The sequence below is a fragment of the Corvus cornix genome, chromosome 1 (genome assembly GCF_000738735.6).
Source record: "Corvus cornix cornix isolate S_Up_H32 chromosome 1, ASM73873v5, whole genome shotgun sequence".
NCBI lineage: Eukaryota > Metazoa > Chordata > Aves > Passeriformes > Corvidae > Corvus > Corvus cornix.
Genome location: NC_046332.1, coordinates 53,485,525 through 53,508,564, shown reverse-complemented (window position 1 = coordinate 53,508,564; position 23,040 = coordinate 53,485,525). Strand labels below are relative to the sequence as shown.

At 40.3% G+C, this 23,040-nt stretch overlaps 1 protein-coding gene across 2 annotated transcripts in view; it reads left to right on the top strand.

Annotated features, from left to right (window-relative positions):
- SERPINE3 (serpin family E member 3) overlaps positions 1 to 22,763 on the top strand; it is a 35,499-nt gene extending 12,736 nt beyond the window's left edge. The window contains exons 1-9 of one of the 2 annotated variants that reach the window (XM_010400397.4): positions 2,628 to 2,906; positions 3,739 to 4,033; positions 9,602 to 9,829; positions 10,230 to 10,427; positions 14,837 to 15,035; positions 16,081 to 16,181; positions 18,246 to 18,332; positions 19,963 to 20,046; positions 22,081 to 22,763. In XM_010400397.4, coding sequence (XP_010398699.3) covers positions 2,781 to 2,906; positions 3,739 to 4,033; positions 9,602 to 9,829; positions 10,230 to 10,427; positions 14,837 to 15,035; positions 16,081 to 16,181; positions 18,246 to 18,332; positions 19,963 to 20,046; positions 22,081 to 22,121 — 1,359 coding nt within the window. In that variant the 5' untranslated portion in view covers positions 2,628 to 2,780 and the 3' untranslated portion in view covers positions 22,122 to 22,763. Of the gene's footprint in view, positions 2,907 to 3,738; positions 4,034 to 9,601; positions 9,830 to 10,229; positions 10,428 to 14,836; positions 15,036 to 16,080; positions 16,182 to 18,245; positions 18,333 to 19,962; positions 20,127 to 22,080 lie in introns of those variants that run through there. The other variant, XM_019286370.3, reaches the window with a different exon arrangement.
- The last annotated feature ends 277 nt before the right edge of the window (positions 22,764 to 23,040 follow it).

Here is a 23,040-nt window from a genome sequence, read left to right as displayed (position 1 = left end):
TTTCCACCAGCTTGGGTCCCTGTTTGGGGAGGTGTTCACACATCAGGAAGCTCTTTGCTGCCTTCCTTCTCAAAGAGTGGTGATTTTCTCTGCTCGGTGATGGAACAGAGAGGTTGGGCTCCCTGTGAAGCTCTCAGAGCTGCTCCTGTAGAAGCTCAGAGGAGCTCCACAGAGACACAGCACTCCAGAATGCTACCCACGCACTCCTGTGCTGTGTTTTCTCCAGACATCCTCGGTTTGTGTCTTTCCTCACTTCCCTCACAGCCAGTCTAAGTTATCTCAATGTGAAGAAGCACTTCTCAAAATACAGATGCTACCTCTGCCCCTTCCTGACTTTGAAGTGTTATCTTGGGGACCAGTCAATTGCAAGCCTTTTAAAATGCATTTTCAGCATCTTAAAAACAAAATGATTGCCAGGAAGTTTATCAGTACTTTCCTCAGTACCTTGTGATGCAGAGCCAGATTAAGACTCAAAGAAGGCTGTGATGCCTAAACTAGGACACAGGCAGGTATGAAGGCTCTAAAAAAAATCTCCTTAAAGGAGACGGAAACTCCTTTTTTTCACAGCAGCCCAACTCTAACACTTCAGTAGGTCCAACACCCCTCTATTTCTGACATGGAATTTCTGTAATTGGCCTATTTGATTTGCAGCCCCCCCAACTACCCTCACTTGGACAGCTCAGGTCCTGGCTTCCTGGACTCACTTAGCAACCTCAGTTTTCAGACTCACCCTGATGTGGCACTGGCTTCTTGGGCACCCAGTTCTCAATTGTGGATCCCAGTCTGACATGTAAAAACTTTAAACTTAGGCTGCTAAACTGAATAGGCATGAGAATTTTGGTTCTGACCTTGACTGTGATAAATGTTCATAACCTTCCCCCAGGATTCTACACTTATTTTTTAGCCACAGCTAGTTTCACTGATTCTTACTTCTTTCTTACTTCACTGCCTCCTATCTTTATCATCATTCACCAGTGGATTTATTTTCTATTCATTATATGTGAAGCGCATTTCTTATTTCCCATGCTTTGAACAGTGTTGATCCAGTTTTAGTTTTCGTAAGTCCTTTCTGCTTGTCTGCAAACATTGTTTTGGCTGCTAAGATTCCTCCACAGCTTTCCTTTCCTAAAACATTTGCAGAGAGAGAAGATTTGAAACAAACACTCTAATTTCTAAGTCTCCTTTGCTATGAGACAACACCCAGAACACTTTTTTCCCTTTCCTGCTGAAACTACACTGTCTTCCACAACATTTTTACTAGGTCTAATTTTCAATTATGTCTTCCGTAAATACATATCCCAAATCTGAATAACAACATTTTTGCAAAGTGGGAATTGAATGTTATTTTTTGACAGTAATGCCTAAAACCTTCAGGGACTTCCCATCTTTCTTTTAAATCTTAATAAATCCACAGGAGAGTATCAAGCAGGACACAGGGGAACTGTCTTTTCAGGTCCAGAGCCTCCGGGAGCACCACATTAAATCCAGCTGTACAGTCCTCACCAGTGACCAGAGTTAATTTATCTGTTGACAGCTCTGAGCCCTTCGAGAAATCACTTGGTGGGCTCTGTTCCATTCCCTCTGAATACATCTCCACTCCAGTGGAAACTTTTAGTGATAACTTCAGCAGAGAGGTCCTAATTCAGCCAAACCCCTAAGCCCAAATGCCATTTTCAGCATGAAAACACTGCCATTGAAATCTGTGTCAAAACTACGTCTCTGCCTGTTGTACCACACTGTGACTGACCAAGCTCTTGCGTTTCGTCAGTCCTGGCAGGAATGAGGTCTAAATCCCAAGATGCTGAAACAGACCCCAATATCTGCATCTATTCTGGCATATTCTCCAAACAGCAGGAAGAGACAAACAGCACAAGAAGAGGCCCATGGCTTCATTCTCACTTGGGCCCTAATTCCATTGTGTGGCTGTTCCTTCCCTGCTAAGAGTAAAACAGTAGCACCTAAACTATTGCTTGATTGTAATGACCTTTTCCCCAATGTCTTCTTTCCCACTTGAAGCAAGAATGTATGTTGTGAAATAGCCAAGTGTATACATAACATCAAACTCTGGGAAAATCAATAAGCTGCAGTTTTACACCAATTTTTAAGCCCAATCCTCCTTGCGTTAGGTGGCATTGTGAAGCTGTGAGGCTGAACCTGTGAATATGATGGGCAGAATTTGATCCCATCACATGAAGAAAGCCATGAACAGCTGCAGCTGCTTTTAAAGCAGTCACAACCACAGCTCTTCTGCTTCTGGTCCATTCAAAGCAGCTCCTTCCTCATTCACTCTCCTTCAAGCACAGCACTTGGTTTCTTTCCTTCTGGAAACTAAAGAGTGAGAGAAAACCTTGCTATTTTGGATGGCATTAATTAAAAAAAAAGGAAATAAAGACATTTTAATTGCATGGGATTTCTGAATAAGGTTTCAAAGTGGGGGTAAAAAGTAGCTGTGTGCCTGGTACACAGAGAGCCCTTTCTCTTCCCCTTTGTGGCAGAGGAATCAATGGAATTCATATAAAAGGAGGAGGGGGGTGGGAAGAGAGATAGGAGATGCCTTGCTCGGTACCAGCAGGTCACAAGTCTCATGAGGCTCGAGCAGGGCTTGCAAGGAAGTTGCTGACCCTATCTCCATGTGTACCTTTTTGTTCCTTGCCTTGGATTTGCTGGTCAGTGGCATGCTGCTTTGCCTGGCTCTCCATAGAGCTTGTAGCCTACAGGAATTTGGACAGAGTGGTACAGACATCGCCGACAGAGACTCTGATCACTGACTATCCCTTTAAATGCAGTCTCATGACTTAGTCTTTGCTCCACTACCTATTAAAGAAGGAGACAAGACGCTCATAGGCAGCTTCCATTCAGGCACCCAGAAGGACACAGAAAGGCAAGACAATTTAACAGAGCTAACTGTGAGTAAATACAAAGCATTAGAGGTGCTCTCTAGAGCAAAGGGCATGGAGAAAGATTTGTAGGAAATCCTGAGGTGAAAGAAGGTGCAGTAATTTTTAAAATACACTTGCATACAATCTTCAAAAGGTGAAATTCTGTAAGGAAAACTATTCTGTCATTTTAGCATTATTCCTTTAAATATGAATCTAAGTGTCTCTTAATATAACGTTGACCAATGCTTGATTTCCCATAAAAATCCGATGCCGTGATTTTGTGCTGCAAGCACTGGAGCCTTTTGCAAATACAACCTTTTCTTTCGCTGGGGTAAATTTCATGGAAGGAATATCGGTGGGGGGCAGAGGGGGGAATTTGAAGCCAGCCTTTTGTAAACTTGGATCTAAAGCCCAGCTTGGAGACTCCAATTAGATTTCTGTACCTCACAAGGGGTGGCCTTCCTTCTCGGAGTGCTGAGTGTGACCCCCTTTCTGCTAGGGACAGAAAGCTGTGGGTGCTCAGCAGCATGGAGACTGCACTGAGGTGTCCCATCATGTGTGCAGGTAGCTAGTTTTTAACCAAGGGGCTGTGTGTCTCCATGCTCTGTAATGGCAAACCATCTTATAAACCACAGCATTCTGGAAAATCCAATTCTTTTCAGTCAACGAGTCATCAGCATGACCATACATATTTATTTTCTTTCTTTTTTTTTTTAAAGACAATAGATACTGAGTAGACCTGGACAAGTACTTTGACAGTGATCATTACTATTGCAAGTGATATCTCAACACTGATGGAGAGTTCCTCTGCCAGCTCAGACTATTGCTTTTCTAAATACATCTGTGTCATTAATTGCAGGTATTAACTGGTGGAGACTGTTCCCAGCTCATCTTCATGTTGCCGATTTTATTCTCTGCATTTATCCTGTCTGCTTGCTGCTTAACCAAAGGGAACTGCATCTCCTATGATGAGCTGAAAGAGCTGAAGACTGAATTTGCCATCAGTCTCTACCAGCACGTGTCTGAAGCAGAGAACAGAACCAATCTGGTAGTCTCCCCAGCAAGTGTGGCTGTTTCTTTGGAGCTGCTGCAGTTTGGAGCTCAAGGAAATACCTTTATGGAGCTGCAAGATGCCCTAGGATACAGCATTCATGGTAATGTACTTAAAAAAATACTTATTGTTTTGCATTTTGCAACAAATTCACAGCTTTACTAAGGTGACAGGAATTGTACACATCATACTAAACTTCTACTTTCTGTCTCACTGCAAGATGTAGTTTTCTCCATCTTTGATAGCCAGGTATCAGATGGACAAAGGAAACTCAAGGGGGTAGTTGATACACAGGTTATTATTCCTCTTTTTTTCTGAATCAGTACTTACTCTCTTATGACACAAAATACAGCTACATCTAGAAAAGCTACTTCCATGAATAGCAGAATTGCTCCAGGTTTCCCAGAAGTCCATCGTGTCCACTGTGTCCTGGTCTCCTTTGTGTGTTCTGAAAAGAGGTGCCAGGCAAAGAACAGTCGTTTTCTCTCCTATCCCACTAATGAATTTTATGAAACCTGTAGAAGCTGAATTATCTTTAAGACTTTTCTAATGTTATTACAACTGGCCAAAAAGATGAAAAGTTATCAGAAGGAGACTGGTAGACAGATATTTACATTGACAGATGGATAGTGCAATTGCATCTTTCTCTGAAAGCAGGCTAAAATATAAAACTCACTGGGAATTTGGAAGGGATATGGGAAAGACAGATGTCTTTAAAGCCAGCATTAAGTCAGTTGAATTTAAGGATGCTGTTTTCATTTTAACTCTGGATTATCCTACCATCTCGAATCACATGTCAAAAACTATTTTACATTATGGGCAGAATGTTTATGAAAAGCAGATGACTGCCTCATCCTCAGAATTTGCAGCTTACATTCAATACTTACGTATAGAGATAACACTGCTGTTTCTCAGCACAAAATTTACGTTCAGGGTATGAAGACTGAAACCCACAGTAATTTCATCGTCCTGTGGTGTAACCTGCCTCAGCCACCACACAGTTCTGTACAGCATTGATATTCAACACCACCACAGCAGTAAGAGCTAACTCTGGCTGATCCATACAGATACAGCTGCATGTACTGACACAAGGACAGTGCATCTAAATTGTGAGCAGCTGATAAAATGAAGTCTTGCCTATTGGACTCCTATTTCTACAAATTCAGTTCGTAAACAACATTAATTCATGCAAGGATTATAGCTTGCTTGACACTTCTGGTCATTAGGGGTTCAGTTGTTATGAAAGGACCTTACAGAGTAACATTTCATAGTGAAATTCAAGCACAGATCTCCACAGAAAATATAACAAAGAGAAGTGCAGGGCTTGTTAATGACCTGCTAGCACTTTTATGCTCTCTTCTTCTCATGTGGCACATCATGGCAAGCAGACAATTTTCTCCATTTTAGCTGTCTGTGGCACAAACCACATGAGCTTTGGCTTTCAGTAATATTAATGCATGAATGTGATAATAAAGTAGTATGGGATCTATTGTTATTGGTTATAACAGTGTATTTCCAGTAATGGGGAAGGAAACCACTTCCTTCCTCAAATAGTCTAAATCAAATAAATACATTAAATACTTAGATGAAATTTCCTATAAGATGAATAAACCCAAATTGTATACGTAGGCATATGTCATAAGTTTTCTTTCTTCCAATAGATGTTTGCATTAATGTTTCTGTTGGTCTGCCCTAAAAAGGATATGGTTAAAACCTTAGCAGGCTGAAAACAATGAAAAGATTGATGGCTCATTCACTGTTCACAGAGAATCTGCTCTTACTTGCACTTGTAATCTTCTTTCAATGTTTGGAAAATTTGTTCACCTTTATTCTAGTACTAACAAAAACAGTATAACAATGTATAATGGGATGTATCTGTAGACAGCCCAGGCAAAATTACATGCTTTATAATTCTTTCTTCTTGCTGTTTTATTTAATTAACAATAGAGTATTTTAGAGAAATTTTGAGCTGTTGTCCAGGTAAGAATTTGGGACTTTGGTGAGCTAAGCCCTTTGGTGAATTTACAAGCTTGGGATATCACTCCTCACATTCACATCTGCTTCAAATTTGCCATCTTTGACTTCTCACATCTTCCAGAGAGCTCGCCAAGTGCTCCCATACTAGTGCAAAACACACAAGAATAATACTTTACACCTCAGACCACGCCACTTTTCTAGACAACCATTCAAAGAGTTCCATATTTTATCCCTTGAAGAGGAACAAAACTAAATTTTAATATCAAACTTCCAAAAGGTGATGAGTCTTCCTGCAGCTTATTAAAGCAGCACTATTAGGTCAGAAAACACACACTGGATTCTCAGGTGGCGGAAATTGATAAACTGAAACTCTCATTTACCCCATGAAGAATATGAACCAATGCAGTGAAAGTCTCCTGATGACCTGTCTGGCAGCTGGGAGCTCATGGCAATCCTGCCCTTGACTTGAGCCTCTTGACTTGATCAACCTGGGACAGGTTGGTCCAGGTGGCATTGACTTCCCTGATTTTCAGCCCCAAAACCCCCCTGTCCCAGGTGACAGTCCTGTCTGACCACCCTCCATCTCTGCCTACACCCACAGGTGACAAGAGAAACTGAATGGTCACTCTCATTGCCACTCTTAAAACAGAGATTGCCAACCAGCCCATAATGGTGAGCTCAGCTGTGAGCATGGGGCAACAGACACCTGTGAGCTGCCCAGGGCAACCCAGGGCTTCCAGCTGAGGCAGAGGAGCACCTGAGCCAAGTAGAGAAGCAAGGGACACCATACTGACCCTCCCTTTGAGATGGAGGCCAGCAATTCATATATAGCAGTGAGCTACTGAGGTTTCACACAGAAACCGGGGCACCAGGTGCGGAAATCAGAAAGGTCCTGGTGGTCCCACAGACATGTCTTGCTGAAGAAAAGCAGTGCTCCAGCCATTCCCCAGTCCTCATGAAAACTTAGCTATAGAAGGAGGAACCTGTTGAAAATGCTTTAAAGGCAAGTAGCAATCTCAACAAGACTTTTATTACGCAGATGTAAGAAGGACTCCTCCAAAACACAACAAGAGAGACGTGAAAGGGGCTGAACCACTGTCGCGGGTTCGGTTTGTAACCGGGCGGAAACACCAATTTAGTGTAGTGGTTTGGTCCAAAATACTCATTACTGTTTATCTGCTGTGAGATAAGAATTAGGAGAAATGCAAAACAGGCACCAAACTTGAAAGAATATAAAGAAGTTTATTAACAGACCTAAAAGAGGAAAAAAAAAAAATTATACCACCTTCAGAACTCTCCTCCTCCCCCCACCTTCCTCCCTTCTCCCACTGACAATGTGAAAAGACAACCCTTAAGATGTTCAGTCTGTTTACCACCTCCACAATAACCTTGTTCAGTCCATTTAGAAAGAGAAGTCTCTTCTTGCTCATGCTATGAAAACAGTATCACAACGAGACAGCCGCCCACTTCCAAATATTGTTCAGTCCATTTAGGAAGAGGAGTCTCTCTGCCTGCGTGTGAGTCCCTTCCCCCGACTTGCAGCTTTTCCCGCAACTGTTTTCGAGGGTCCACTCTTGAAGTTTTTTGGGGTACAATTTTAAGGTTGAGCTGTTCAGAAACAAAAACAGAGGCCCTTCTCCTTCCCTGGGAGCAAAGGGTCTTCATCACCTTCATCGTTAGGACTATCTCTGGGAGCATCTCTAGGAACTGAGGTTTTCTCCTTTCCCATTTGGAGCAAAAGTCCTCATCTGGTCCATCTCTCCCTGTCCAAACTACTCATGAAATTACAGCTGCGTCAGCATCTGCCTATCTCAGCGCAGGTGCTTCTGCTCACGAGTTGAACACTCCACCCCCCATATCTTCATGAAATTACAACGGGATACTCTGATATATCATAGCTTCACAACAGAATTTCAGCTTTAAGCATCTCCTCTCTCTCTTCCCTCAGGTTTTCAGCTCTTCACAGCAATAAAAAGGGTTAATCTCACCTCGGCCTTGCAGCTTTGCAGCTGGAATGTTGAATTTTTCTTATCGCAGTGGAGAGGGGGGAGAGCCGAGCCGCTCCGGCTGCCCACGGCAAGGCAGTGGGGGGGGTTCCATGGCTGGAACAGGTCCATGGCTCCAGGATGGCCGTGGCCCAGCCTGGCCTGGCCCAAGCAGGGCCTGGCCGGGCCCACTGGGCCCCCACACGGGGCCTGCAGCCACCTGTCCCAGCGCCGGAAACGAGAGAGAGCTTGGGGGGGAGTTTGCCTATTCTTAAATGTGGATCACAGAGGTGGTCACAACTTTAAATGGCTTAGAGAATTGTCCATATTCAAACTGGCCAGCTGATAGGTTCTATCAGTTCCCAGAGGAAACTGTAAGCACCCCTTAACAAGGACATCCCTTCCGGGACTATGCTTGCTAACCTATGACAACCACAAACACAGGAATTTTGAGAATATTTGACACAGAGTCCATAAACATTGTTCCGACAGGGTGAGAGGCCCAGGTCTCAGGAAGTCACTTTGGCATGAGCCATTCCATCAGAAATCACTGCAATGAGCAGAATAATGGCTGCTAAATCACCCTTCAAGAGAGTCCATGGGAAATTTTTTTATTTTAAAAACATGAGATTCTCTAAGTTTGCAGGACTTGGGTTCCTTCTGGGCCCACACCTCAACCCTACATCCATCACAGAAGCCACCACTGCTGAACTACAATGAGCTTTCCAGAAACAGGAGACCAGGGCACCATTCAATTCTTTTCATTAGTAGACAGCAAACTAGAGAATAGATTATTGAATTTTGGAATGACATCAAGCTTGTAACTGCTACAAGAATTTTGGAAGATCAGAATGGTATTTAATAGGATCCTGGAAAATCAGGTTAATGTGTGAACTGAATAGGATACAATTCAGTAAGGACAAGTGCAAAATTCTACATTTAGAAGGAATAACCAGTCATTTGAGTTGGGGAACCGTGAATCAAAGAGTAGAGGTTTTAGGAAAGGATCTGAGGAATCTTAAGAATTAAAAAAAATAATAATATTGAATGGAAAATATAATTGTACTCAAAAAACAAAAGCCCACTCTTGTGGGCTGTATAAATAAAAGAGTCAATTGTAAGACATGAAGCAACCTCTCAGCTCGGTTCAGGATTGCCAGGGCTCGTCAGCAATCCTGGGCCAGTTTGGGTCACCATTCTTCAAGAAATCAAACAACATCTAAGGGCCAAGGGTGGCAGAGGAGCCATCAGGGAAATGCCTTTCCTGGGATAGGTGGATAACATCAGGAGAAGGAGATAGAGGTGTTGTGGCATTGGCAGCTCAGCCAGCCATGGACAGAGGCACTAGACCTCACTGACGGGAATTTAGAGAGTGCTCAAGAAAGAATAAATACCTATGCACTGTTAAGAACTGTGTCTGCACAGAGCTGTGAGCCTGGTGTGAGATCAGCCGCTTGACACATCTGCACTGCAGTGATTTCTACAGACACATGAAGAGAGGCTGCCAAGGCCCAGTGCATCACCACCTTTGGCAGCAGCGCTTGACAGTAATACCCCATAAAGTCAAGGGTGCTCCAGTTGTTACAGGGCTTGAACAATCAGAGGACACCAGTGTCAGCACTGGAACTGAGAGCTGCAGAGCCGTGGGGCGATCTCTGCTATCCTTAGCCTCAGCACAACTATTGCAGTTTCTCTCTCTTGCCTGGCAGATCGAAGCGTGCAGGACTTCCTGCACACGGTGGATGAAGCAGTAGCTGACTCCATCCAAGGCACAGTGGTCCAGCTGGGATGCTCCCTCTTTGTGGACGTGGGTGTGCAGCTCTTGCCCGACTTCGCTGAGCGCGCTGCACGCTGGGCCAACAGCAGCCTGCTGCAAAACAACCTCACTGACCCCAACACAACCCACATACAGGAATGGATCACCACTGACCCTGCAGGTAACATAGGGACCCACAAAAATGGTTGCACATGAATGAAATGTAAAATAAGAGTAATGGGAGAAATTCCATTTAACCAAGCATACAGTTTTTTGCCACAATCCGTGTTGTCCAAACTAAGGCTGAAAGCCAGGAAACCTAATTCTTAACACTCATTTGTAATGTGAAGAAAGAGCTGGAATAGGTCTGAATCCATGAGCAATGTCAAGCTGGAAAACCACTTGGCCTTGTTCTGATTATTTTAAAAAGGCAATCCTTTGCAGTGTTCTCAGTTTTAATGAGGAACAGTCAAATTCCCCTTGGACCATATTTATTGCTTTACTTAGTCACATGGGCCTGGCCTTTAGGCCTGGGCATGTAGGACTGCCTGTGTCCCCCTCCCTTTCTCTTTTCCATGCAGATGGGAATGTGCGTGGGATGACAGTGGAGAGCGCTGGGTCGTCACTCAGCCAGGTCACCCTGGTGAGCACCCTATACTTCAGAAGCATATGGCAAAAGAAGTTTTCCTTTATGGATACCCAGATGTTGCCTTTTACCACAGCAGAAGGCTTGACCCTGAAAGTGCCTACCATGCACCACACAGCTGAAGTTAACTATGGTAACTGTCCTTGATCCATATTTGATCGACTGTACAACATGGAACAGATTTATTTAATTTCCACAGATACCACACTAAGATGCGTTATTTTCCCAACTTGAAGAAGTCACAGAAGAAGTCCCATCAAATGAAGAGACCATCCAGGTGACCAAATTGACTCCTCATAATCTCAGGCAATCATGAAACAGATCCTGGGTTCAAAATGGTTCCTAAAATAGCTACTGTCCTTGTCCCATCCCTCACAGACCAACACCTCCCAGTACTCCATAACAAACTTGCAAGCTGTAGGAAAATATCAAAAGGCACCAATGTAATGTGCCAGGAGAAAGAGAGATGAGAGACTGAGAGTACTGCACTATACAAAGTCCTTTACAATAGCATGGAGCTGGTTAAATAAAGCTGGCTAGGAAGGGGGTACTGCAGGAAGCACATTTGACCCCATGACAGAGGGGCAATTAAGACTAGAACGATATTAAGCCCCTACCAATTTGATTTGTTGGATGAATAAGAAATTTCCTGGCCCCTCAGCCTAATCACTGTCCCTTGAATGTGTGAGCACCAGAGGGAGCAGAGTATAACCAGGAGCACCAGCACGGCAGACCTGTAGCACTGGTCATAGCCTGTCTCCAAGGCTTTAGGGAAAAACTGCAGATCTTCAGGGACAAATTCTGCAAGAAAAAGGGGAGAAATTCTTATGTCACTTGTACTAAATCAGTGGATGATCTTAGCATGGGCTTAAAACAGTATAAATATAGGTAAAACTTTTATTTGTATAATATATGAATACAGTGTAGGCTACATTGAAAAGGCTTGGTGTATGTGGGTTGCTGACAGAAGGACTCATGTTGCAGGCTTAATTTTCTGCCACCAGGAGTTATGCCAGTTAGCTATACAATCTCTTCCAAAACATAAAAAGCTCCTTTCCCTCCTGCTCTAAATTTCAGAACTGCACTTGGGTAAAAATCTTTCCATTTCCAAATCTAAATTTTTTCAAGACAAATTTGTATCTTAACATCACGCCTGCTTTATCCTTTAAGTTAAATAATTTCTCTTCAGTTTTGATATTTACTCCCAAATTAATTGCAAGTCACCAAGCTTTCTCTCAATTTCCTGTTAGCTAAGATGAAGATGCCAGGCTCTTCTAAACTATTCAAAAACCAAATGCTCCAAATTCTCTACTAGTTCTTTTTTGCACTTTTCCAATTTAAATTAGTCTTTCTAGAAAATAAATGACCAGAAATGTACACAAAACTTCTAATGAGGGCATACACATGCTTGATAAAATGTTTTCACCATTTCTATGCCTTGCTAAAAATACCTTGCATAGTGTATTGCAGAACCAGCTCGGGGCAGTTACTCAAGGTTGGCCCCACCTGGACCTTTTTCCTTTTGGCACTTTTTTCCTAGGTAAATCAAGGGGAGGGAAATCTCCAGAGGTATATAACTTTTTTTGTGTGTTTTTGAATCACCAGTTGACGTCCACCACTCCAATCTTCATGGCAGTCTCACTGTTTGTCTTTTATAGAAGTCTTGAGTGTTGACAACACTTAGGAAAGCTACTAGTGACCCTTTTCAACCTGGGAGCCCCTCTTTTACCTTTGCTCATTGTGGTTCTCCCTTCAAGTGGCTGCTTGCTGCCTTGCTTTTCTTGTTCTAAGTGCCACCACTTCTACCTGTAAATAGTGGCACAGTGAAACCGTGTTTAATGTTTTAGTTAAAACTAGATGGCTGGATCTATGCCTTTCTATCAAAGTAGTTATTAAGCCAAAAAAGTTTATAGTTTTTTTTGCTAGTCTGTGATATTTCAATTGATCCCACTTTCTATTTCCCTCTGCAACCTGATCATTCTTTTCTCCAGAGTAAGCCCTAAAACTTCTCAAAGACAGACCTAAAGTTTCCCAGATTGCCTTCTTTCTCTTACAAATGTACTCCTGTTTTCTAGTCACGGGAAACAACTGAGACCTCAGGCTATTAAAAACCTTTGCTGACTCATTTGCAATTCCACATCCAAGTTCTTCTCATATTCTTGGGGTGGTGATCATTCAGGCCCCAGATTATTAAATGAGAGAAGGCAGGGGGCTACCAGTGCTTATGCAAGTAGAGAGCTCAGGTAAAGCCAGTGACCAGGAATTCCACAGCTGAGCTGCATTGTCTGACCATATATTTGCCCCAGAGTCCTTGCAAACTTGATGTGAAATCATTTGTTGTGCTCTTCTGACCACTTGCCTAAACATAGACTCCATCCTATCATCCTTAAGTAGGTAGCTAAAGCACTAAATTTTTGCACAGAAGAGGAAAATCAGAAAAATATTTGGATCACCTTTCCTCCTGCCTGAAATGTGTGAGCTCTCTGCAGCTGGAGAGACTTTTGAGGAAAGCCGAAATAGAGGGATTATTTAAAATTTGCTGATTGTCAGATTTGATTGGGCCAATTCAATCTCTGTCTCTAAAAAATCCAGAAACATTTCTAACAAATCACTTTAAAATTAATGCAAAAGACTGGTTCAGTACAACTAAACAGAGGACTGAGATAACTTTCCTTCATTATTAAATGCTAGCAGCTGTCTCCCACCAGGATCCAAAACACAGAGTGAGAAAGATAAGATGTGGCCTGTTATCAATTGCACCATTTACAACATTGTTTATCCTTTTAACATTGCCATGCAGAACAAACCAGCCTGGGGACAAGTAAGACTGCTCTAAGAAAATGTCAACATTACTGTTCACACACACTTCTTAAACACCACAACTATTTTACATATTCATTTTTCCAAGCAATTTGTTAAGAACGTCTGAATTCTAATTTAGCATATGTGTAATCCTTATGGGATGCTCAAAATCAGTTCAAGCAAGGAACACTAAATGTTCTGACTCAATAATTATCTAAAGTCTTTGGCTTTCTTTCTAATTGATAAAGAAGGACTGTATAACCTTTGTGCAGAATGTGCTGACTTCAAAATATCAGCATGCCTACAAATTAAACCACTCATGTCCAGTGCACTGCAAATATAAATCTTCCTTGCTTGTCCATTAGAAACCAGAACATCTTTTTCCAGCAAATGATCCACATGCTGGGAGTTGGTTTTAACAGAGCAATTCTCTCTCCATGTTGCAAGGCAGGAGGGCTCATCTAAGAGTCCAAAATGTAATCTAGCAGAACAATCAACACATAATGAATCCTATCTAGTCCATATCTACAAAACTTACAAACACTGTACACTAAATATTTGAGACAACCTGGAGCTACGCATTTACTGCCAAATATTCAGATATTATGAACACAAGCTGTCTATATACAGTTATTTACAACCCCTGACTCAGAGAGTGTGAGCATCTACCCTTGAAGATAGAATTGCTACACCTGGGTGAAGGAGAAGTAGAATTAATATTTTGGATGGCCTGCAGTAAAGGCAGTAAGGCTTTCATCTGCGCCTTGTAGTTAAGTTGCATTTAACTCCTGGCCCACTAGCTATTGCTGAGTGTTCCTGAAATGCTACCTATTGGATTCTCAGATGGAAAAATAAGGAAGCAAAATTGTGACAGCTGAATCTGTTCTACTGTATAACAGAGACCATTAGAAATGCCTGGATTAACTGCTCTTTGGAATGTGGGATGAAAACGGTACTTTTAAATGGCTGTTACAAATTGCTGTAAAACTAAATGCAAGTTTGGAAGCTCTCCAACTTTTACTTCTGAGACTACTTTTTGCAACCTTCATCTGATTGTGAGAGGTCTCTGCACCTGGATTTTCAAAAGTTATAAGTTTGGTGCTTAAATAAAAAAGAAATAAATAGTTCATGTTTAAATAAGCATATGCTAGCTCTTGTGTAATAGAACTATTTGTTTCTTGAAACAAGGTTAAAATTGATTTTTAAAGGTAGTAAAGATGGAAACATGAGCCAAAGTAGGTTTCAATTAATTAAGTAGGACACTCTGCTTTCTATTTTTGTAATTCCTGTCTACTGTAGTAAAATTTTACTGAAAAATATTATAAAATTGTAAGTTTATTCAAAGAACATACATTGTGGGAAGAGTCATCACAGTTGCTGTCATTGCCTTGGTAGTTTTGGGGTTTTTGTCCCCACACTCTGAGCAAGGTTGACAGCTGTTATATGAAAAAGTAATAAAATATCCATGCTCTGTTGAGGTGGTGCTTCAGGTACCATGAGTGGCATTAGAACTGCTCTGCCAAGATATCTGTCTCTGACACACTCAGCTCTGTTCAGATGAGACTGCTGTGAGTTAACAGCAACCTGAGCTGGCTACAGGAGCCCTGGCACTGGAGACCACTCCTTCCACCCCACCACAGCTGTTCTGAACTGTCTGCTGACCACAGCAAGGACTGTGGGTTCAGGGGGTTTTTTTCCCACTTGAATGATGAAATAAAATCTCTCTTTGCCCACCCAAAGGTCAGTTCCAGACTGCAGCTCTGGAGGCTTTCAGCGTGGTCGAGTTACCCTACCTGGGGGAGAAACTCAGCATGTTCCTAGTGCTTCCCAGCCACAAAAGAACACCTTTGTCCCAGATTGAGTCTCACCTTTCTGCCAAAACCATAACCCTCTGGGCCAACAGCTTGAAGAGAACAAAGATGGACATTTTTCTGCCTAGGTAAGCAAGGTTAGCAGAACGGATTCACTACTTCAGCTGTCAGAATTCCGTGCAACAGTGCTGACATGAGCAGTGTGTGAGCAAAATCAAATTACATGCTTTTGGTTTCATTATTCATCACATGATCAGAGATGCTCTAACCCTTTCTTAAACCACAAAGAGGTGAGCCAGGAATGACAAGACTTTCTAGTTATACCCTGTACTGTTTTAAAAAAACCTAAGTATTTCTGTTGATCCTACAGCTTTTACTTACAATTTGTTTGGGGTATAAATCCTTTAAGGATCTAAAACAGAGAAATGCTGGTGGGCCTTTCCCACACTCATTTTTTTCTTAGCTTAAGGAAGAATAAATATATAACCTTGTAAGTACATGCTATTTCTATCTTTTTAAACTTTTCAGAATACTAAAAAAGCACTGGACAAAGAGCTTGGCCTCCCTCCAGCAGCCATAACCACCTTTCCATGCACAAAGCAGGTTTCAGTCATCCATTTTCCACTTTAGTCAGTTGTTTTAGCAAACACCTATGCTGGAGATATTTTCCATCTACTCCTATGACATTGCATAGTAGGAGGAATGAGGTGCAGAAGGCCTTGTGTGGCTGTATCTACTATACAGATCAGCAAGGAAGGGCTTCATTACACCTCTCCTACAATGCATTCATCACATTAACAAAGGACTGAAAAACAGTTTGTACATTAGTATTTGTTTTCTTTAAGCTAATTTTAGGGAAATGTTCCCAAGGGCCATTTGCTACAGCAAAAAAAAACATTAAAAAGAGAACACTTTGGGAAAATGCAGAATTCACACGTCAAGAAGACTTAATAGCAATCTGATTGCAACAGAGGGATTCCTTCTGTTAATGTCTTCAGGGGTAGGTGAGCTGCTTTTCTGCAAGTACACTTAATCAGACAATGCACTGGGCTCAAACAGGAAGAGATGGATGAAATGCAAAGGCTTGAAATAAATTGTGTCTGTTAACACCTTTTAATTCTACAAAACTCTACAAATCCTGCATTTAAATAAAGTCTATCATATTAATTTCAGGTTTAGTATCCGAAGCCTTTTTGACCTAAAGACAGCTTTTTCTGCCTTGGGAATTAGAGATGCATTTGATCCTATCACTGCTAATTTTAAAGGCATTTCAGGTAAGAGGCTTGACTGAATACAAAATGATCCTTGACACAATAGTTGTAAACTCTTACATTTGAATGATTTGTTAGACCTGGGTCTTCTGAAGTGATTGTACTTCGTTATCTGTGAAACTCTAAAGCACAATTCACGCTCAACTGCAATTGTATTTTGAGCTGTTCTGTAGGAAAGTGGAACCTGAAAAAGGTTTGATTTTGGTCTTGAACTTACTTTTTTCTTCTCTTTAAGATTAAAACTGTCAACACAGCATAGGCCTGGAAAAATGCCTATTTATTCAGAAATTTAGGATGCTTTAGTAAAACTTGCATTCCTATTTGTGTTTTTAAATAGTTATTTAACAGCGAGGGATGCTGGTCCAACAAGTCTATATTCCAACTCCTGCCACTGCAAAGAATACTGGTTTATGCCCAGGCTATATTGTCTTGCTAATCCAGTAATCAGTATACAAAGTTATGCTTTCCCTTTGCTAAAATACTGCTCTTATGATTAAATTCTTGGGTTTGGTACACTGAAATTCTTCTGCTCCTCGGAAAATTTGTCCCCATTTAATATTAAACACAAAAAAAAGAACCCAAATTATCTATTCTTTTTCTTTTGACTCCTTCCAGCAACAAAATATATCAACTTAGTAATTTCTGCTCACAGTAAAGACTTGGAGTGGTAGCTGCCCAGCAAGCAGCTCACATTCTTGCGCATGTGAGTGAATAAATGAAATCGCTCCAATTCAGACAAACCTGCTTTTAAAGAAAAGTTGCTTTCCTGGGATGAACCTCAGAAAGCACATTATTCATGGAGTTTTTTATGCTGCTTTTAAAAGTGAACATAGCAACGTTCTGTTGCAATATAGATCTCAGACTGCACATAGATGCACATTAAAATAATTTGTTACTGGCCACTGTTGCTTTGCTTATTTCAAACAAATATTAATATACTGATAAACTACACAAGGATGTATTTTATAAAGTTAATATCTATTTAAATAAGATAAATATTTCTGGGAAATTAATTCCATAAACAATAACATTTAGCAGCTTCCTTCCTATGTTCACAACTCCATGGCTTTTGGCATACAGGATAAAGCTTGTAGAAGTATTTGATCCTGCCCTGGCAGGGTTATGGAACAAAGGATATGCTGAGACCCTTCTCAGTTCTATTCTTCTGCGTCATAGGAGTAGAGTTCTAGGTAGCCTAAGAGTTCTGTAAGGCAGAGTTTACAAGGAAAATGTATCTTAACCAATAGATACAGTTGAAAAAAAAAAAAATAGGTAAGTTTTCATTTCCTCTTCTGTATGAAGCAGAAGCATAATCTTCAGAACATTTACTCTCAGATCACGTTTAGCAAACAAATGTGTTACTTCATTTCAGACCTGGAATAGCTTTTTTATACCTGAAAGCATCTATTTTTTTTTTCTCAAAAATGTGTAAGATTTATCTACTTTTTTAAATTCTGCCTCTCTGTAGTTTTGTCCTGCTTGCTTCCATCCCAGTTTTTCTGACAGGACAAAATTAAGGCAAGTAGATAAAATACTCTTTTAGCATTCCTTTGATGTCACTTACACGTTGGACTTGAACCTTGAGTTCAGAGAAGAAAGAAAAAACTCTCAACCTTCCCATTTTCTGCCCTCTGCACTCAGCTGGAGAGAAGCAGACTTGCAACACTCTCCTCACTATCTTTCTGAAATTAATTCTTTTCCAAGATTCATTTTATGTCACAGTCCCATGGTTTCTTCCTGAAGAGCAGTTTTTCTACAATTTCCTTTCCAAGGGTTCTTCGGTTCTCTGATTGTCCTCACACTGTTAATCAAAGTTTCTATTCTCACCATGTAACCTTGCCTTCCACCACAACCTGGAGACCGCTCAAACTAGTAACTCCCATTCAGCATCTAATCCACTGTTATGCACATAGTAGGAAAATGGTCAAAGATGGCTGAAATACCTAATAGTTATATGATCCTTAGATTCTGCAGGGGACAAAAAGGTAAAAGCATTCTGATTATTTTTAAAAAATATGCTCATAATGAAATGCAGAAAATAACTTATTAATTTTTGGCGTTTTGCAGAGCAAGATAGCCTTTATATTTCAGAAGCTATTCACAAAGCAGAGATTGAAGTAACAGAAGATGGTACAAAGGCATCGGGAGCTACAGGTAAAACAAATATTCAAACTTGTCACTTCTGGAGTTTATCACTACAAAACCAACTACTAGTCTTTTATTTAAAACAAAAGAACCAACCACTGTAGCATTTATATGTATGACTAACAAACTTTTGTATTTAACATACTTCCATTTTACCTTTCTAATTATTCATAAGAACTTTTAATTTTTTATGTCCAACTAAGGTGTAATGGCTCAAATGAAAAACCAACTTTGCCAGTCCAGAGAAAATCTGGCACTGCACCAATGATAGATGTACTTCACATCACAAATGCTGGTGGTCCTTGGCTGGGGACCAGGACACTCTACCACTTCTCCTTGCTCCCAGGAAGGAATTCAAGAGGCATGTAGGGAGCACAGCAGTGCATCTCACTGTGGTGCCCAACCTGTTGCACATCCCCTCACTCCAACATCCCACAGCTGCAATGCCAAAAAGAACCTGAGCACACCTGCACTGATGTATTCAGTATTCCTCTAGAAACAACTCCGAATAAGACACACATATGTGTCTATACACCTACATATGTAGGTGTACAGAGAACATCTAACATAACTAAGTCAACCTTTCTGCAGAGCTGTACAGTTTTAACTTTTGTAACAATTTTAATATTTTTAATTACTTTGTGGAAAGCCTCATACAAAATAAAAGCTTTTAGGTGACTTCAATTATGTACCAAAGACTAAGGGGAATAGATCTTTAGCCCCTTGAAACCAATGCCAAAACATCCCTTAACTGCAGTCGGACCAAGTTAACAAGCAGATTTTTAAAAGCATAATTACATTTATTGTTTACTTTAAAAGTTCTGGATCTAGTCCAGATGACATGACAACTTGAAACTAGGCACATTTGTTTTTTTTACAAGCACTAAAATAGTGCCTCTCAAACTAGTTTTACTGTCTCACTTGAATATTCAAGCTAATTTCATTGTTTTAACTGTTCAAAAAATAATCCAGATCTGGTGGATTTCGTTTTGGGGCGGGGGGAGGAGGGGTGTTTGACAATGTATTCTTAACACTATATAGCTACAAAGAATTCATTTAAACAAAATGTACTTTAGTAATAGCTGAACCATCATAATTCTTAAAAACTCTTTATTTAGTCTAATAATTAACCCACAACCAGAGAGAGGAAAGACAGTCATAAACTGAGTTGAGGATACTTAGGGTTTTTTGAGAGCTCTGACAAGAGAAATTCCAGGATGACATAGGTATTTCTCTGCTGCTTGTCTCCCATTTGGATAAGGAACTACCTTTGTGCCTTGCTTATCTTTTCCACCAGAACAGCATAGCTAGGAATTGGCTAACAGGTGAGGCAATAGCATGGTATGACTTCAGCAGTTAGGGATGTAATGACAACAAAAATTACTTTTGATATCCAACTCCAGGCAGACTCCATTCAGCATTGAAATATGCACAAATCACTGGCATGTAGTCTCACAACTCTTGACTTGTTAATTCTGCCAGACTAACTTCACTGTTGGATAAAGTTGTTGTTTTCAGTCTTAAAGCAGAGGAGCAACTCAATAGTCAAGGTACTAACCATCAGACCTTGAGGGCACTGTACAGAAGACAGAAAGAAAACAGATGCATTTGAATGAGTTTTTTCTTTGTTGCATTACAGCAATGGTCTTACTAAAAAGATCTCGAACACCTATTTTTAAAGCAGACCGACCTTTCATGTTTTTCCTGAGACAAGCTAATACAGGTATGCATGCTCTTCCTTTCAGGAGGATAATCCCTCACAAGTAGCACTGAAATCAATACAAACAGCATGCTGTTCTTTAGTCCAGGAAACTTCTACAGCCATGGAAACAGTGGGGTTTGGGGTTTTAAAGCATAATTTCCTTAAAAAGAACGTGTAACAGTCATAGAAGTCAAGGAAGCCAGATTAGCCTCTTCTTTGGACGAGCAGTATGTGCTCAAAAAATTTCTATCAAAATTATAGGCAATAGAAAGATCTCAGAGATGCTGAACATTCCAGCATCAGGAACTGATCTTCACAGGCAATTCAAATTACAAATGGGCTGGATCAGCTGGATTAACATCTGAAGTAGTTAAAATAGAAATTTCCCTATAAAGGAAACTTATTTGTGCCTATACTGATAGCAAACAGACTTCTGCCAAAATATGCATGTTTCTTTGCAACTGTTAACTCTTTTCTTCCACATGGCCTTCCCTAGCCCCCAAACAAAAGCCACACAAAAATCCCCAACAGAACTGCAGAGCATGTCTTAGAGTGAAGCATCACAGTGCTCCTTTAGCTTCAGTAGCAGATCATATGTCTCATTTCAGATGTCCACTCACATTAAGTTACTGCAGAATCTCTGCCAAAAGAAAACACCCCACAGCTTGTTGGCAGTAATAAAGAACTGCATTATGCACCATTTAGCAGGTACTTGCTACTCTGAAGCATCAGGCTCTCCAAGAACTCTTACCATCCTTAACAATGCAGTAATTTTGCATCTGAAGTATTTTCCTAAAAATCGTTCAAACCACCAAATTTCTCTCATAACTGGGGTCACAGCCATTTAGATTTTCAGGGAACATATAGACATTTATAGGCTTCAGTAAAACACTGGGGCCTAGCACAAAGACAGGAATCATTTTCCTTATCGGCTTCCAAGCAACACACACTGTTCTCTTAGTCAGTGAATACCTGTATATGTAACATTTTGCTCTAAAAACCTGTATCTTAGATTTTTACCACAGTGCAAGCACCTAAAGAGAAAATTACTAGCTTGGTGGGGCCTTTGTTTTAAATATGCTTTGGCAATCATTACCAGTCAGTGAATAAAAGTATTTTACTTGGCAAATGCAGAATTTTAAAATAAAAAGGCATTAATAATCTCACCTATGAAACCTGAGCCACAGACTCTTCAGGATTAAGAACAAACTTATTTTGGTGAATAAAATGGTCAGTTTACTATATATATACACATATAATTTATATAAAGAGGAAGGAAATCAGATTGTAAAATAGGATTTTTATGTGAAGCATAAAATATGTACCTTCAAATCAACCCAAAATCAACTATATTTCTGTAATTCAAGCTTTTTAATGGAAAAAGTGAAAACATTCAATCATTTTGTTTGCTCAGACTTAGTGACTCAAGTTATTGAGGTATGGAAAACTTGAAAGGGTGAACAAGATCTATTTTTCATCCACCTGTCTAAAAGTGCTTAAAACTTCTATGCCTGTAAAGTTCATAATGAATCTTTATGCAGACCAAAAGCGTTCATTGCATGAATTTTCTAGTAATAGCAGAAATATCTTTTCTAAGACTTAAAATAGCATAGTCCTGCTCAAAATAATTGAAAAAGTTTAGAGTTTTTTAATCTGAACTTCAGGTTTGAGCACATTCCCTTTGGAGGGCAGGCAAGGTAACAGCAACACAAACAACCAAACACACATCCAATGAATCTGAGGCAGTCATTTCATTCTCTTCTGTAACTAAAATATAAACACAAAGCAATGAACTGAGGTTCTGTTTTGCTCAGTGTTAAGTTTCAGATTGTGTCAGGTTTCTGGTTTGGGCTACCAATTATTAGCAAAGGTGTTTTTTAACACAGAAATGTTTAAGTTATTTTAAGACAAGCATGCAATTGCAGTCAGTTTTTCCACATAAGCAATGATTCTATGATCTGCTAATTCCATGCCTAACTTATGTATTTAAACCATACTACACTTTGAAAATGTGGCCCCAAAATGAAATAATGTTAATGTTGTTTTCATTTACAGGTTCAGTACTCTTTATAGGAAGAGTTACAAATCCTTCATAATAAGCATTAAACACATACTCTGACTTCTGTTCCTCTTATAATGAGCTTTCCTCCAATGAAATTAAAGGCTACATTGTATGTATTTATTAAAACACAGTTTTAAGCATCTCACTTTTCTAAGAAAAAGCAAGTGCTAAGCCCTCCACTACCTTATTCCATTGTAGACACTGTGGAAAGTTACAGCTATCTAGGAATCATCAGCACCACAACTACAGCAAAGACAGTATCCAAATAAACATTTGCAAAAAAATGGAACGGGTTTAGCCTCCTAAATGTTCAACAATATGAGCCAACAGCTTCTCTTCAATTTCATCATGGCTAAAGTTAGCTTGACTGTTGCTGAGTATGTAGGTCATCTGAATGAAAGCAGCCCACAAGAAAGCCTTGTAATATGTTATTTTTCAAACATGATTTTATTTCCCTGTCCTGAAGTCAAAAGCTTAAGAATAAAATTGAAATTCAATCTGACTTCAGACAGTTATAGTCCAGCTGATATAGCAAGGTAACAAGCAAGCAGCAAAATGCTGTGAAAAGAAAATGAAGTTGAAAGGCTGTTTCAAAACTGACACAGAATCATAGTCATTAAGGCTGGAAAATACCTCTCAGATCATCAAGTCCAACCATTAGTCCAGCACTGCCAAGTCCACCACTAAACCAAGTCTCTAAACACTGCATCCACACATTTTTTGAACACTTCCAGGGATGGCAATTCCACCAGTTCCCAGGGCAGCCTGTTCCAGACAAAGTAAGAAGCAGGAATGCCCACTCAACAACCAAACTAATATTATTGCCAAAAAGGGTAGCAGTACTACCTTTACTACCTTTGAATTGTACATAACATAGCACGGACATTCCTGAAGAACACTGAATGCAACTAATGGCATCAAGAAAAATGGGGGAGTTTGTTCAGCATCCTGAC